The sequence below is a fragment of the Pogona vitticeps genome, chromosome 2 (genome assembly GCF_051106095.1).
Source record: "Pogona vitticeps strain Pit_001003342236 chromosome 2, PviZW2.1, whole genome shotgun sequence".
Taxonomy (NCBI): Eukaryota; Metazoa; Chordata; class Lepidosauria; order Squamata; family Agamidae; genus Pogona; species Pogona vitticeps.
In genome coordinates, this window is record NC_135784.1 from 262,557,751 (window position 1) to 262,574,980 (window position 17,230).

General features: G+C 40.4%; 1 protein-coding gene across 3 annotated transcripts in view; it reads left to right on the forward strand.

Annotated features, from left to right (window-relative positions):
* LOC110079378 (uncharacterized) overlaps positions 1-17,230 on the forward strand; it is a 58,509-nt gene that overhangs the window by 14,312 nt on the left and 26,967 nt on the right. For all 3 annotated transcript variants that reach the window (XM_072992487.2, XM_072992485.2, XM_020794386.3), the window contains 3 exons: positions 2,456-2,653; positions 13,708-13,875; positions 15,727-15,828. In XM_072992487.2, coding sequence (XP_072848588.2) covers positions 2,456-2,653; positions 13,708-13,875; positions 15,727-15,828 — 468 coding nt within the window. The remainder of the gene's footprint in view (positions 1-2,455; positions 2,654-13,707; positions 13,876-15,726; positions 15,829-17,230) is intronic.

Sequence of the window (17,230 nt, forward strand, 5' to 3'; positions counted from 1 at the left end):
ACACCCATTAGCTGAAATCCTGTTTCTTAATGTAACACTCAGTCTTCTCCAAGCTGGCCAGAAACAGCCTCCAGTGGTTCTCGGAGGTACATATGCATACTGGCTTGGGGAATGCTCAAGAATTGTGATGGGAACTCTTTATTTTCTGGCTAGGAACAAACTGAATATTATGAACTGTGTATTCGCGAAGGCTTTCATGGCCGGGATCTAATGGTTGCTGTGGGTTTTTTGGGCTTTTTGGCCATGTTCTGAAGGTTGTTCTTCCTAATGTTTCACCAGTCTCTGTGGCTGGCATCTTCAGAGGACAGCACTAGACCACCGAAATCAGTGGCCAGCAAAATCAGTGGCCAGCCAGAGCACAGAGTGCTGTCCTCTGAAGAAGCCCAAAAAACCCACAACAACCATTATGAACTGTGTTATGCTAAGCAACAAGGTTTTAGCCATTGAGTCATCCCTTTTCCATAGAAAGAAGCAGGATCTTCACCCTGACTCTGGAACATCTCGGTCATGGCTTAAAATTCCATCCTGAAACTGTTTCCTTTTATAAAGCACAGATGCTTACAGAAACTCTATATATTACAGTGGGGCTTCTGCAAGAGAAATGTGTTATAGAAATAGTGCTTTGAATGCTCCATGATATTCAGTCAACGTTCAGTATCACCACTCTAAGAAAATAAAAAAAGGCAAAGTTTACAATTGCATTTGAATAAATGGCTAGAGTAACGTGCTTGCAAGTGACTGTCAATGTTAAGTGTGGTGTAATTTTGTGGAATTTTTTAAGAACTTGGAGAAGTTATTATTTTGGTACTACCATCTCGGGGAGTTTGGGAGCTGTAGTCCAGAAAAGCAACTTTACCAAGCTCTACCTATTTTATAGGCAGTGATAGAATATTATCTATGGTTACTTCAAAGGAACAACTCCCAGTCTCAAAAGGGACTGTTCCTATGTTGTGTACATAGGATTGTCTGCAACCTAAATTACCAATAATCTGTATCTAGTTGGTTATTACCCAGTTTACAAAAGAAATCTCCATTGCTCAGTTGTATGGCTTTTCAATTATTAACTGGCTATTTATTCATTTATCTTCATCGTTCACCAGTTCTGATTACAATCTATATGAGTCTAGGCTATCTGAATTACCGTATTTTTCGCACCATAAGACACACTTTTCCCCCACAAAACAGGGGGGTGGAAAGTCTGTGCGTCTTATGGAGCGAAGAAAACAGATTATATTTTCCTGTTTTCTTCTCCTAAAAATTGGTGCGTCTTATGGAAAGGTGCGTCTTCTGGAGCGAAAAATACGATACCTGAACCTGCCTGGATCTTGAGATCCTGGGAGATGTTTTATTTTCTGTCCCATTGCATTTTGTCCTCACCAGCACATTTCCTGAGAACACAAGAGACTTTTTGCTGGCTGTTCCCAAGTTATGGAACTCTCTTTGAAATAAAGCTAGGCTTTTCTTATCCCTGCTACCATTGTCCCACAAGGAAAAGCATTTTGTTGAGACAGGTTCTTGACCATTGATTGTCTACTGAGGAGTGGTTTTCTTTTCTGTCCTGTTCTTTAAGTGGCTCCAGTACTTGTTTTAATGTGGTAACCTGTTCTGGAGGGCTTTAATACTATGATTTATTGCATTTTTTAAAGTTTTATCTCTCTTAGACTTTGTGTTGTAAGCCTCCTGTAAAAGAGAGAGGCAGGGTAAAAATATATGAATAAAATATTTGCATAAGATTGCATGTGGTAAAGAAACAAGTTTCATGGGAGGGATCACTTTGTCATAAATCAGGGTTGGGGAACATCTGGCCTTAAGTATGTCGTTTAGCTGCACCCATTGTAATGTTTCACTTTAGACTGTGTAGCTAGGCAGAGGGGAGTTCTATTCCAAAAACATACTTTAGGGCCTCAAGTTCTCCACCCATTTTAGTCAATGCAAATATGGTCACAGTGGACATAATCTTAGGACATGTATTTTCTAAGATAGCCTTTAGTGACAACGGTTTTTGTTAAGTGCTTGTATTTATTTAAAAAATGCATTGCAATCATATACATGTCTACTCAAAAATATGTTTTGCTGTTTTCAGCAAGGCTTATTCCTTGGCAAATGGATATAGGATTGCAGTTTTAAGAATCTTGGAGCTGATGTTTTGGACCACCATTTTAATTGATTAAAATGTTTTGAACAAATAAAATGTTACTATGCCACTCCGCACTAATGCCATGGCATTTTGATTAAAAATCTTTCAAATTTCTTATCAGAAAATAATGCAGCTGATTTTTTTTCTATGATGTATGAAAAAGCTGCACAAGCTGAATGGAGAGTTAATCCTCTTATTTCAACAGAACTTAACTTGCCTAATGTAGAATATTGTAAAAAGTGCGGTGGTTTGCAAACTGTTTTTTATGGTCAGTCTTCTTATCTATATCCATCTATACATATATATTTTTCCTTCTAGATAATACAGCAACCACATTAGAAGATGTACGTGTAATACTGTCCAATGAGCAAGAATCGAAAGATGTGAAACTTGGTGACCACCCACAGGAAGAAGCCATAGATCGTTGGGCCATCCGGAGGAAACAGTTCAAAAACAGCAAGAGGTGTAGTTCAGCTGGTGGGAGTTCCATAAACAGCACTCTCACTGAAGGATCCAGTAAGTGCTACATTCAGTTCCAATGCTTTACCAGCAATTTTTGAGCAAACTTGGCCCTCTGGGGAGGGCTTTCATCTTTGCATTGCATTTCTATGTTCTAACCACTTTGCACATAATGGAAATTGTGGTTTAAGCCAAAGCATAACAAAAATGCCAACATTGTGTGAAACTGAGAGAAGAATGGAAATGAAGAACAATGCATGGACATGATGCTCATACATGACTTAACCAGATCAAGTCTGAGTCTCTCTCTCTTTCTCTGTCTGTGTTGAGGTTTCATTTAGTTTTAAACAAATCAATTAGAGCCAAATAGAGTTTCCATAGAGTAAGATTCTAATCAGTGCACAAATTGGGTTAAACTATTAGTGTAATTAATAGCTGAAATTATATAATTTTTTGGAAATATGATTCAAGCAGACTTTCATGTCTAAGCAATCAGAATGGTAGATCAAGAATATGGTTATGTCCTGAAGACAAATCACAAAACAAAGCAGTCTAATTTGCAACATCTGGAAAGTGAAAAAAGTTCCTGTTGTGACAAGTTGAACACAAGCTAGTCCCATGGCACAATAGTTAAACTGCAGTACTGCAGTCAAGCCTGTGCTCACAACCTGAGTTTGATACCAATGGATTCAGATAGCTGGCTTAAGATTGACTCAGCCTTCCATCTTTCCAAAGGCAGTAAAATGAGTACCCAGCTTGCTGGGGGACAAAGTATTTCTTGAATAATGTTACAAACCACCCAGAGCGCTCTAGCACTATGGAGCAGTATATAAGTCAAAACAGCAGCAATCAGTAAGTACTTAGCACTGACCTATCTATAACATAAAGATTGGCCCTGAAATACTTTAGAATCATGTCATAAATCGCTGTCCTATTGTTGTAATTTTCTAAGTCTTTATCAAACATTGCTATTTCTTCAGTATCCCTCTATCTCTCTACACCTATATATAACTTTGCAATTCTCTATGCTTTTCTCCATGCCCTCCACTGATTGGATTAACCTTCATCACCCCTTGACTAAAATTTTTCATTTCTCAATATTATTTCTGCTTACTTTCACTTGTTTAAAAATGTGCCAGATAACCTGGTGTGGAGTCTCAAGAGTTACCTTTCAACTTGTGATGCTTAATGAATTTACACTGAATGCTAGTAGGGTCCTAAGATGGGAAATTTAATGTCTAGGGCACAGCAATTGCTTCTGCTCACTCAAATCAATGTCTTTGTCTCCTGATCTATTGGATTACTATGTGAACGTATGTATACAGTTTAAATGAATAAATAAATTATGTTCCTAGTAGAGATGGGCATGAATAAAATTAAATTGCAAAATTCATCAAAAAATCACTGATTATCTATTCATATTAATCCGAATCAATACCCCTCACAAATATGAACCAATGAATTTTACTGATGTTTGATGCATCTATTCATTGGGCTATAAAATGCTCCAGGCACATGGAGACACTAAAATGGCAGATAAGCATTCTTGGACTTTCCTCTACAATTCCTCCAATTTTGTTGAATATTGGGTTTCTGATGTCCAAGTTACACACTTACAAAGAGCCCCCCCCAGGAAAATTCCCCTCCCCCCCCAAAAAAAACCCCACAGAGGATCTTCCCCTGACTTTTGTCTACAATCCCTCCCAGTGTGATGAAGATTGAGTTTCCTCAAGCCAGCTGCTAAAGAGCACTTTCCTGGGGGGAACTCACTTTGTGGGTGTATAACTTGGATGTCTGAAGCCCAGTCTTTACCAACCTTGGAAGGACTCTCCTGTAGGACAGTCAGTAGAAATTTCTCTCTTAATTTGGTGTTTCTATGTGCCTGAGTGGAACCTTTCTGAGGGGGCCCTCTTTTTCGGTGTATAATTCAGCTATCCAAAGACCAAACCTCACCAAACTTGCAGAACTTGTAGAGGAGAGTCAGGAGAAGCTTTTACATCTCCTAGTTCGGGGGGGGGGGGGCGCTGTATTATAGGGTTTCAAAGGCTAACATGAATTGACAATTTGCTTCATAAATTCATCAGGAAAAAATTGCCAGTTCATTATTTGTGATTCGTTGACCTTAACAAATCACAGATCAAAATGAATTGCAATTTTTCAGATTTGTGTCTATCTTTAATGGCTAGAATACACTATTAATTATGGGTTATATATTCACCACTGAGGATGTGGCTACAGTATGAAAAAGGAGCATTTTTGGAAGGAGGTATTTGCACACAGTAGTTGTGCTGTTTCTGGGTCTGTGTATGCGTCCTTTTGAGAGGATTTTAAATCTTTTGGGGGCAGGGGACTGACTCCTCCAAAAGTGTACCCCAAAAGCATTCCCTTTCTTTGCTTACCCTTTCAGTCTCCAGGCAAGGTGTATTTGCTCACCCCATTTTCATATTTCTCTTCCTTTTCCTCCCTCCCCCCTTAAACAAGCTGGTTCACAAAAAGTCAGTTGAGGAGTTGACAAGTTCCTCAAGTCCCCCCCTCTTTCCCCTTATTTTTCTTTCGTTGAGTGAGTGAGAGTGTGCACTCACTCATTCTTTCTCTCACATACACACACCAGCTACATGTTTCTCAGTACAGAGAGATCCTCTCAGCAAAAGGAGTTCCTCAAACAGACTTTAAAATGGTCATATTTATAGTGTGGGTATTCCTCTCCCTCAGCAGGGAGGGTGGGAAGGTGCAGCCCTCAGCTCCAGAGGCGTGCTCGCTTGCTTCCCCAGTTCATTCTCCACCCTACACTTGCTGGAAGCAGCAATCCCAGCAGCCAATACTAGACAAGCTGCATGAGCCGGGTTTATTGATTTTAGTTAGTCAGTTAGTTAGTTTTGAAGTTGCATATTGGTAAAACGATACAGCACTAAAAAGAAAAACAGAAGAAGATTTAAAAAAAAGAAAAGTTCTTTTCTAACCTGTATAGAAACCTGTCATCCAAGCAGCCAATTTTAGACAACCCTTACAACCCCCACAGACACAGTCACAATTTACACTGGCACAAGCATTCACCAATGTCAAAATGATTTTTAAAAAGCGAGATGCAAAATGAACAACCCCTATACCCCCTGTTTAAAATAATATGCTTTCTGACCAAAGAAAAACCAGACCCCCCCCCACAAAATACATACATAGCTGTACATCATGCAAACTGATAGTTGCAAATTGATCCCAAGTACTGTATGTTAAAACTGATGCAAATATAAGATTAAAAGGCTGAGATAGGTTATTTATATTTTTTTAAATCCTTTTCCTCAAAAATGCAACTTTCATAGTTGCATTCATGCAACAAAAATATTCCAATTATTTGCAGCATCTTAAAAAATAATTAAATAAATCAGTTTTCCGTATCTACCACTTGTATCATTGCTCATGGTATTCAACATATCACAGCACTTTCCATTTAATTTGTTTTTGATGTCTGTGCCTCCTAACAGATTCCCTTAAGGAGTACAGTGGGGCCTCACTAGACGATGATAATCCATTCCACTGAAATCGCTGTTTAGTGGAATCATTGTCTAGCAAAAAGCATTTCCCCATTGGAATGCATTGAAACCTGTTTAATGTGTTCCAATGGGGAAGAATCGTAGTTGTCTAGTGAAGATCGGCCATAGGAAAGCCTCTTTGCGAACAGCCGATCAGCTGTTTAAATAGCTGTCTTGCGAAGCTTAGGTCTCGAAAACATCCATTTTTTGAGCACAGAGGGAGCTGTCAAAATTGTTGTCTAGTGAAAATTGGTTTGCGAAGCAGGGACCAAACATTCTCCAGTGAAATTCCCCCATAGGATCGCTATAGTGATCGCAAAAAGTCAATGCCTAGCGAAAAAACTGTCATGCGGGGTAACTGTCTAGCGAGGCACCACTGTACATGACAAGTAAAGGTAATGCACTTAACTGGCAGTCATAAACAATGTATCATCATCAACAACAACAAAAGTACTGGAAGACAGTACTGAGGCTGAAAGTCAACTACTGCTAGACACTGGAGAGCATCATGGTAACGCTAACTTTGCAAAAGGCATCTCCAAACCAAGTGATGTTCCTAAGGTTCCTCAAGCAACAAGTTCTTCTTATTTCTGTAATTCTCCATTTGATTTTGCTTCCAGTGATCACAACAGGCTGTACTTTTTTACTATGTGATAGACATATTCCTGCTTCCTGATTTTGTTGATTTCTGGGTCATTGTTGTTGACTCTTGATTTAGCATTTGCCTGTGCCCACTTTCTGGAGCCAGGGCACAGATACAGACAGGGATGGCTTGTGGTCCAAGCAAGGGAGCACTTTAGCTCAGAATTTCAAGTTAAGCTCCCCTGCAATGCCATTACTTGAACTGTGGTCCACACGTGAATACAGATAGTCGGTGTTGTTCCAGCCGAAAATAGACTGGATTTTCTCTGTAGTTTACGTAAGTGAAATGGCTCACTGCGTTAAACTGCTGGTATTCTTTAATTAGTAGGGACAAATACATCACCTTCTACCCCCGTGGACCCTTCTGTTCCCTCTGAGCTTAGCTGCAAATCTTTTCAACAGCTGGAGGGGAAATGAACTTCTTTAGCCCCAGTATATATTGCTATAAGCTGTTATTGCTGGACTACAAAAACATTTTGGTGTTACTTCGTCTTGAACAGATACAGGAGACCTAATGACTTTCCAAAAATAATAATAATAATAACCTGTTCCTGGTAGAGATGAAGAATTCTAGAACTAGCTTGTTGATAACAGATCAGCACTATTGTCCCGAACAAGTTCTAGACTGAATTTGGAGGATGTCCTTATGGGATTATGGAAATTGTCCCAATGAGCATGTCAACATTTTCCAGGACATCATGCCCAGTATAAGTATAAAGATCTTGTGTGACATATAGTAAAGAACAGAGCATAACATTCTGGCTGCACCTCATAAAGAAGGAATAGGGAAAGTGTGGCCACAGGCAACATGTCCTTTTCAAGCTCCCCAGTTCTCCACATGCCACCCACTAAACACCGTGTCAGGAATTTTTTCCAGAATTTTCTTTTTCTTACAAAAGAAGGTGTGATTTGTGCTCCTGAAGGCATTCAAAAACAGCAAAGAAGGTTGTCACAGGACACCCACAAGACCCCCCCCACCCCACCCCCCCAAAAAACCCAACGTTCAATGTCCTGTCATCTCCAGGCATGGTGCAGCATTTATTGTGTCCTGGGAGCAAAACATCTCTCAGCCCCTCCAAAGTTGTTTGCCTTACTTTTGATAGGAGTGTGTTACAAATGACTATCTTCATCACTTAGCTACACCTGCCAGCTGAAGACAAAGGACATCACACAGGAGAAATTTGGCAGAAAACTTTGGCTTCGTATAAGGAGCTGTGGGAAGAGAATGAAAGTTCTCTGCTCTGTTGTGGTCTCAGAAATCTGTGCATGTCACAAAAGTCTTGTGAGGGCAAAACTGAAAGCTACATCTTTGATGCACAGAATGGGCAAAAACAACCAGGGAGTCCTATACAAGACCCATTAAAAAGAACAGGAGTTATGCAAGAGTGCGGCTGTTGCCTTTCCTTTCAATACTGGAGGCTAAAGGTTTTGGCAAGACTTTGAGACAGGCTCTCCTTTGCAGGCTGGGAAGAGGGAAGCCTTCAAAAGGCTGCCCAGCCCTGCATCGCACTCCTTTGTTGGCTGCGTTGACTCACCCTATACAGTAAGGATGAGAATAGCTGGTCACTTCAGGGCCAGGTGGCAATTTTTGACTTGCACCCAAATTGGCCATGGGTGCAAGTGGTTTCTTGCCTATCCCACTCTTACTAGTGTGGGCAGTTAACGAGCAGTTAATAAGAGGTTAGCATATTAATTAGGTCACAGTGGCAGCTAGTGCAAAAGGAACAAGTTCAAGTGAGTTCCAAAAGGGGCCACCCAGGAGGTACAACACACTCCTTCTCTCAAGATGGCATTAGCAGAGATTAGCTGAGGGGAGAGGAAGCAGGGTACTCTGATTATCGGAGGCCCGAGGGTGCGCTATGTAGTAGGATAGCTCGCTTTCAGAATAGGAATCCACTAGGGCGAGATCTGGACCAGAAGGTCAAAGTAGCCTCTGGTTACAGACCATTTTGCACTACAGGAGGCCCTTTGTGAAAGGAGAAATTCAAGTTAAAATAAGTTATTAAAGTTGTGGCCCAGTTTACCCTATGTTACTGTGTCCCACCTCATTATTCCAGCCTGGGCGGGCAAGGTACAGTTTTGGCTCAGCCTAGAATATCTCTGCAGACCTCTAGCACCTGGAGTAGCTTTGCTTCTAGGACAATTAGATCCAAAATCGGACAAGAAGGGATGGCCCTGCCATTAGGCAGGGAGGATTGGCAGTCTGAAGGAGCCAATTTTGAGTTTTGCTAAAGGTTGAGTTAACTTGCTTTTATTCACAAAGCAATAAAAGGTGCTTCAGGGATTTTCATCAAAATAACTGAGTGGGAATCAAGATAGCTTGGTAAGTTTCATGCCTGAGGTAGGACTAGAATCTGATTCTCCCTAGTACCATTCTGATACTGTAATGCTGTAATGTAGGGATGGATTACTTTAGCAGCTCTGGAATCACCACCACCATCAAAATCTGACAGCAAGCCACTGCCAGCTATTTATAGCAAATGTTAGTGTTCACTTTGAATTCTTTTCCTCCAATTATGTGGGGAGATGCTAAAATAGCCTGAGGGCCATATGTAGCCTGAGGTCAAACATTACCTTTCCCTACTCTAACTGATTACATCACTGGCTTACGCTATGTTTGATTGCCTCTCTCAAATAATGGAGTGTATAGTTCAGTGCACTAATTTGCACGATCTTCAGCTATTGCTGGATAGCACTCTTCATGAGTTTCCCCACTCTGTTCTCTTCTTAAATGTGCATCTTAATTGCACAGTTATAGCAGTTTGATTCCACTTTAACTGCAATGATGTAACTCCAAACGATGGAGTCATAGCATTTAAAGTGGACTCAAATTGTATAACTATGTAGTGTACATCCTCAGGCTGGCCAAGGCTTGAATGTGGTTGACCATAAATGATTGGATTAATTGAACCAGATGGCCTTTGGGCTGTGGCCAAACTAGGATGCTTTCTTCTTCTTACAAAATGAAACGTGAGACCTGGAAATTGTCTGCAAACAAGGGCAAGACAATGATATTTGGGCCATAACTATAAACCATTAGATGAGGACTGGCACAAAACAGATGGGAATGAGGATTCTGCATTTCAAAATAAGAGCTTCCAGGTAGTTGACCTGTAGAATGACTCCACAGTTCGATCAATAGGTTCCAAGTCTTGCTCTGCTTGAGCAGATCCATTTGCAACCTGGACTTGGCAACACTTTGTAGTGTTTTTCGCTCCCTCCCTCCCTCTGTTAAGGACTAGCCTTGACACATTGCATGACTCTTTGCATTTATTAGTTAACACATGAAGTGCCTTCTTGCACACAGAGCTGTGACATGCGTAATGACTTGCTGCTAACTTTGAAGCGGCATATCATGAATGTTGTGGTGCCTTATGTAACATTATGTTGATGAGCACTGTCTGAGTGACTGAATTAACTGTGAATCACTCATCCATATGATCAAATCTGCTCGTGGGAAACTCCCTCTCTGTCTTTACACAGTGGAACCATAAACAATAAATCACTAAGCTTTAAAGGCTTTGGACTCTTGACAAAGATAGATGTCTTACACATGGACCTTCAGAGGTCAAAAGGAGAACACCGAGGTAAGTTTGTGTGAGCTTTTGTGTGAAAGTCTGTATTTGTCATTTTCTGTTTCATGATCCAAGTAAGCTAAAGTGAGGATACCTGTTAGAATGGAGTTAACAAGGGGGAAATGGGGATTTTAAGAGTCACAGAGAAATGTTTACCTTTTATAGCACACACACATATATGTGCGAGCGTGCAAGCACGCACGCGCGCGCGCACACACGCACACACACACAGTCTGTCTATCTGTAATGCTGTCCTAAATAAGGAGACGCCATCAGATGTTGTAGAAATGTATCGAACAATATGACAGAAGATAGTCCTGTGTTCAAAATTGGAGGAGGGGGGAGGAATGCATTTTTAAGGTGATGTGTGACCCAAAAATGGTCTCCTGGTATGAACGGTAGTAGGTTACAATGGGACACTGGTAAATATGGAGGGATTATGAATATTTGACATTCTGATACATTGGGTTTTTTACCTGTGCGGAACAGTCATGATTAATATAAATGTTCAAACCTCTGAAGCATCATTTGAGTGATTCTTATTTTAGATTCTTTCTCCCCACCCCTTCCCACACACCTCTGCTGCTTGCCAGTTTCTATTCCTGACATTAACAACCATCACCCACTGTTGGCTCATCATACTAAATCTCCAAAAACTCATCCACTTTCCTTAGCAATATGAAATGCACCTGAATGTTTGCTTCAGATCAAATACTGAACAGACATATTGCTTACAAAATCACTGGACAGTCACTGCGGTGGAACGAATGTGAAACTGTATCTGCCAATTAATGTTTATGATTTTATGCAGATATAGAATATTGGTTGTACAACTTCTAATCTGCCGGGTTGAATGCATTCCACCATTCACGCACAGTGACACATCAAGGGCTTGATGCTTCATCTGATTTTACCAGTTGTCTGGGTCATCACAGGGAGAGTGGGGAAGTGCCAAGCATGACTGGCAATCTGTGTTTTAGTTGCTGGGCCACACATCACAAAGGCTTGAGTTTACAAAAAGAGTAGACAATTTCAGTGGGTCCATGGGAAATTTTTCTGCCCACAGAATCTTCTGGGGGCTACATCAACCACAAAACAAACAAACAAACAAACAAAAAACCCCAACGAAAAAGAAAAAAAATCAGAACTAAACAGAAGTCAATTTTCAGTTTTGAAAAAAATATGTATTTTGGGGTATGAGTATGAGTAATGCACACAACCTGTGGTGTATTTAAAGGGTGCATCATATTCTTGTAGGCTTCCAGGGATGGCAATTCATCTTTTGATGCTGGGGGGGTGGGGAATTGAAGGGATGTGGGTCCAGCAAGCCTTGGGGACACAAAGTCATCCTTGGGAGACATAAGTGGTCCCAGGGTCATACACATCCTACTGGTGAGTTAGAATAGTTTGGGATTATAAAAGTGTTTCTTCTTGGCTTCCTACTTCCAGTCAGTCATGTTCACGTAGTCATGCGAGCAAGGAATAAGGAGTCAGAGCAGCACTTTCTCCTTGTCTTAAACTCTTCCTCCCGGCAGGTATGAAGATGGGGCCCCAAAGAGATGGAGAGCGTTATGATACTAGGAAAGAAGAAAAGGTTCCCCCTTAGGAATAGGAATGAAAGAGAGCAATCTTTCCCAATTACTCCTCAAGTTTGGACCTTGCATTGGATTTTCATATTTGTAGATGAGGAGAAAATGGGCTTTTAGTGTAATGTATGAAAATGCCACTAGGATAGATTTGGGATTAAGTGACCTACTGAACCATAGATTTAACTGAGAAGAGATGAACACGTTTTCAGCTGTCAGCCTCCAGATGGTGTAGAAAAATTATGGTGAGTGCCTCACACATGAGCTTTTCACACTCTTGGACTTTTGCATCTGCAAAACATACTTGCATTATTTATGATGTTTTTGTCAAGTTCTTCTCCCAGGGAGCTCAGGAGGGCAAACAGCATTCTTGCCTCAATCCCCATTTTATGAAACAGTTATGTGGCACCGGTTAGGCTGATAGCAGCGAGAGTTACCTACTGAATCTCATGACTGATGAGGTGGAGGTATAAACATGGAACTCAGTGTCATAATGTGATCCTGTAACTGATACCATTCACAGGCTTCACGTGTAAATGCTGCTCACCTAAGCCACGCTGACCTTAGTGCCTTGACTCACCCAAATCAAGGTTGTATAGCATTAAGAGCCAGTCAAATTATTTTGGCACATCATATTCATAGGCATCCTTCAGTCTCGAGAGACTATGGTAACATGCTCTGAATCGAGGAGTGTCCTCTCCAGAGCATGAAGCCCGGGTAAGGTAATATGGAGGATAGGCTGTTACCCAAGCAGCAGATCCCCCCTCTCCACATTGCTGAAATGGTCCAATGGAAAGGCAAGAGCCAATACAACTGGTTCCAGCAATGTCGCAGGAGTTGGCAGAACAACACATGCTGCCTTCAGGACTCCAGCTCCGGATTTTGCCTCTAGGTTAACTCCTGAAGCCTTTTCCATGAGTGGATATAGCCACAAGGCAGTCGAGGTTTGAAATTGGAGTTTTCCTTCTCCTAGATGGGCTGCCTTCCATGGCTGACGAGCCCCACCTACCCTATTTTGGCACATGAGGCAGAGAATCTCACAAGTATCTCAACCCAGTTGTAAATAAATAAAGTAACAGCAAATGGAATAGTATACAATTCATTGCCTTTTCAGGGGAACCCAGATGTGCTGCCCAAGGGAGCTGACTCACTCTGCCTAATGATAGGACTGGCCCTACCATTAGGGAGATTACCAATTTGACTGTTAGCAAATTATTTTAATCAGTGTGGGGTTAAAACTGCACAAGGTATCCATTTCCTTATTAATTCAAAAACATTTTTATCTTGCTGTTGGTGGGCAGTAGTATCCAGTAAAATTCAAAGTAATAAGTGAAAATTCATGACTGTGTGACAAGAAAAGAGAGCTTAAGAATAAAGCCAAATATAAAATAAAATACAATACACTTAGAAGTGCATTCCTCCACGGATATAAATGAAAATCTTTGGTATCTAAGCAGCAGGCATCAGAGCTCCCATTCTTATTATCATGGCGATTGGCATACACATCCCTGAACATAAGTTCCTGTTTAAGAGAAAAGGAAATGCATCATTTTCTAATATTGGTTCTCTATTTGTTTTTTGTTTCACAAAAGTACACAAAGTCACAAATATCATTAGCATATTTAAATAGTCATTTTTTCCCTTTCCCCCCCTTAAACTTTGTTTCCATTTCTATCCTCAGTCTTTTCCTGTTCCTCTTCACTCTTACACATTTGCCATTGTTTCTTTCTAATATCTGATAGACACAAATTTGTATTATTGTTTTTCTTTGCTCTGTGCAGTCAATTCAGAAGATGGCCGCTCTTTTGATCTAGGCCTACACGGTGACAATGAAGAGAGAAATTTCTACACAGAGATCTTCCACTCGACTTCTTGGGTCTTTAGAGGGGATGATGCCAGCCCAAACAATAGCCCCAGATGTCTTAGCAAAAGGCCTAGGCCAGTAGCTGGTAAGTACTTTTATATAAGTGTATTCAAAACATGGAAAATGGCTACACTGGCTGAGAAATTTGGGGAGCTATAGTCTTTAAGAAAAAGAAGTGGGTGTGGGCATAAAGTAGTTACATGGTTAACAACTGTGGGCAATAGAAATAGCATCAAATTACAGGGAGGCTATCAACTTCAGCTGGAATAATCATTTCACACCACACTCAATCTTCAATAGGGAAACATCCAGTGTGACGTACATAGTCAGCTATACAGTGGTACCTCGCTTAACGATTTTAATTGGTGCCAAAAAACACACATCGCTATGGGAAAACATCACTAAGCGAAATGCATTTTCCCATAGAAATGCATTGAAAACCGGATAATCCATTCCAATGGGAACGGACTGCCGTCCTTAAGTGAAAATCGCCATCAGAAAAATCGCTAAGCAAAACGCGGTTCCCCAATTGAAATGCATTGAAACCTATTCAATGCATTTCAATGGGGGGGAATTGCAACAAATTTAAAAAGAGTCAGAACAAAGTCAAAGGGTTTATTAAGTGCACTTATGATTTCAAGCATTCTAAACATTTTTAAAAATTCTTAAACATTTAAAAAACAGCTAACACGAGGCTGTCAAAACCATCGTTAAGCGAAACAGGGGGACCCAAACTGTCATTCTTATGTGAAGCAGGGTCCCAAACATCGCTATACGAAAATCACCCATAGGAAACATTGTTAAATGGAGTGCAAGATCGCTCCGAAAAAGCCATCGCTAAGCGATTACGTTGTTAAATGAAGCAATCGCTAAGCGAGGCACCACTGTACCTTGACTGATTAGTATTTTTTTAGGTAGACCTGCCAGCCATAATTCTATTGCAAAATGCAATACACACAAGTGCAATCACAGGAACCATTATCACATTTTCCCAGGCATGCGTCATGTAGCTGAGTGTGCAACCAAGTTCAGGACCATGTGCGTGAGCTGGGAATGTCCACGTGTGTCACAGAAGGCTGGCAAGATTGTGTGTGTTATTTACCTCTTTACACTCCATAATTCCAACAGGATTCTGCCCATGGAACTTTGACAAAAAAAAAAAACAACGGAAAAAAAAAACTGTGCCAGAAAGCTCACACTGAAATAAATGTGTTGATCTTAAAAATTTACAAAATATTTTTGCTTTTCTTTCAACTGAAATAGATTAACACAGTTGTCTCAGTTCTGCTACAATGGAATGTAATGGCACATTGGCTATTCATGACTACCTCATTTCACCGGTTTCTGTAGGGACTGCTCTGAGTGTGATATGGATCCAAACCAGAGGAACCAATAACACAATTTGAATTGAAGAGCAGGCTTACAAAGACTCCAGTGAAAAATATTCACTGGGGCAATGGTTATCTTGGTGTGGCCATTATTAGAAATGCTTTTTCAAGTCATTCTTTATAAGTAATTAACTCTACCCTTGTATATATATTTACTCAGAAATTAGCCCTACTGTATTCAGAAGATGTTATTCTCAGATAATTATGTAAAGAAATTATGTTAAGAGAAGTGGTATGTGTACCATGATGATGAAAAGTTTGAACACATTTTCAAAAATTCATTGTGTGTAATTGTTGTTTACATTTGTAAGTAAAAACAAGTATATAATAGTGTTTCACAGTGCCTAATTCCCTTCCTAAAATTTCTGGAATGTATTCTATACCTCTCTTCTAAAAGCATCAGAATTAGAGAACTCTGCAAGTAGCTTTTAGATGTCTCTTTAATATTAACAGAATTATTTCTGTTTAATAAGAAAGACCCACAATTGACTTCTGGAAACAGCATCTCTAGATGATTTTTTTCAGGCATTTTCCTTTTCTTTTTCCAGTCCGTGAACGAACTGTACGGATTGCGAAAGGAACCGGAGACTACCCCTGGGGATTCCGAATCCAGTTCTCAAAGCCAATCCTTGTGACGGAAGTGGACACCAGTAAGTGATAATCCCAAAGATTTGTTTAAAATGAAACAAATCCAAAGTGACTTTCATGGCAAAGTGTTCAAAAGAAGCCTGTGGCATCACTGAATTAATGATGACAAACTGCCTTGGGGCAAAGCAAGAATGGGCAGCTCAACAAATCTCCTGTGTTCTTTTCATTGGCATTAGTAGAACATGAAGTATATTTTCTCTGTCTTATTGAAGGTTCTGGTGTTATTCCTGCCACTGACATATACCCCATTGTGCCAAAGATGATAACAGAACTAGATTCGCATTCCTCTGCCGCTTGCTTAACTGGCCAAAAAGCTTCTTTGAATGACTCACATGTAATCAAACAAAAAGGGTCAGACACTGCCAAAGGCAATTCCACTCCCATCCCACCTTTTAGCTTTTCACAAAGGTTTCCTAGGGAGAGCGAGGTGATGAGTATGGCAAAAAAGGTTAGCAATATATTAAAAACAAAGCTACTTGGAAATTAGAATGTTGTCAGTGCCCCTGCTCCCATTCCTCTGTCTCCTGTGAAAAAAAAGATCAGTGCCCACATTTCACCTGCTCCCAGAAAGACAGGGCTAACATTATGAACATAAAATAAGAAAGTTTGACAGTTATGCTAGCAGAGTGCAGTGGGATAGTGCTGAGCTTGTTGCTCTTGAACGGGTGTGGCTACTTTAGAAGCTTATAATTGGACATTCATGGTTGCAGCATAAGACAGGAGGAAAGAAGAGTTCAAGTGGAAAAGATCCTACGCTTAGGTATAAATTCTCCTAATAAATTAATCAATAGCAGTATGCTTCTAATTATTATGAAGGAGACACTGTAATGGTTCTCTAGAACAACAGATACTCTGACTTTGGAGAAGATGTAAAAATTAAAGCCTAAGAGTAGTGATCTGCATGTCAATAACCGGCTACCTAGAAAAGACAAAGGGGACAAAATGTTTGGGTCCACCTGTCTCCCTCTGTCGATTGCTCCCCATTGATTAACATATTGATAAAATGAGCTCCTTGCTCACAATCAAGATTGCAAGCCACTGCTTGAGCTTCCTTAGCAATCTGAGTATGCAAAGAAGGAATAATGTGTACAAATCATTGTGGATCTCAAAGGTGAAGTGTTAGATGTTGCTGAACTATAATTTCCATTATCTCCAATCCATAGCTATGATGGCTGAGGCTGATCAGAGCTGACGTTTCTCAGTTTTCAACCATTTGTTACTCTTATATATTATCATTATGAATTATGGCAGCCCTACTAGGGGTTTTAAGATATGTGATTTGTTCAAGGAGTAGTTTACTATTGCCATCACCTCCCAAGTGACTTTCTATGCCTGAATGGGGATTTGAACCCAGCTTTCCTGAGTGCTAGCCTGACAATCTGTCCACTACACCACACCGAGTCT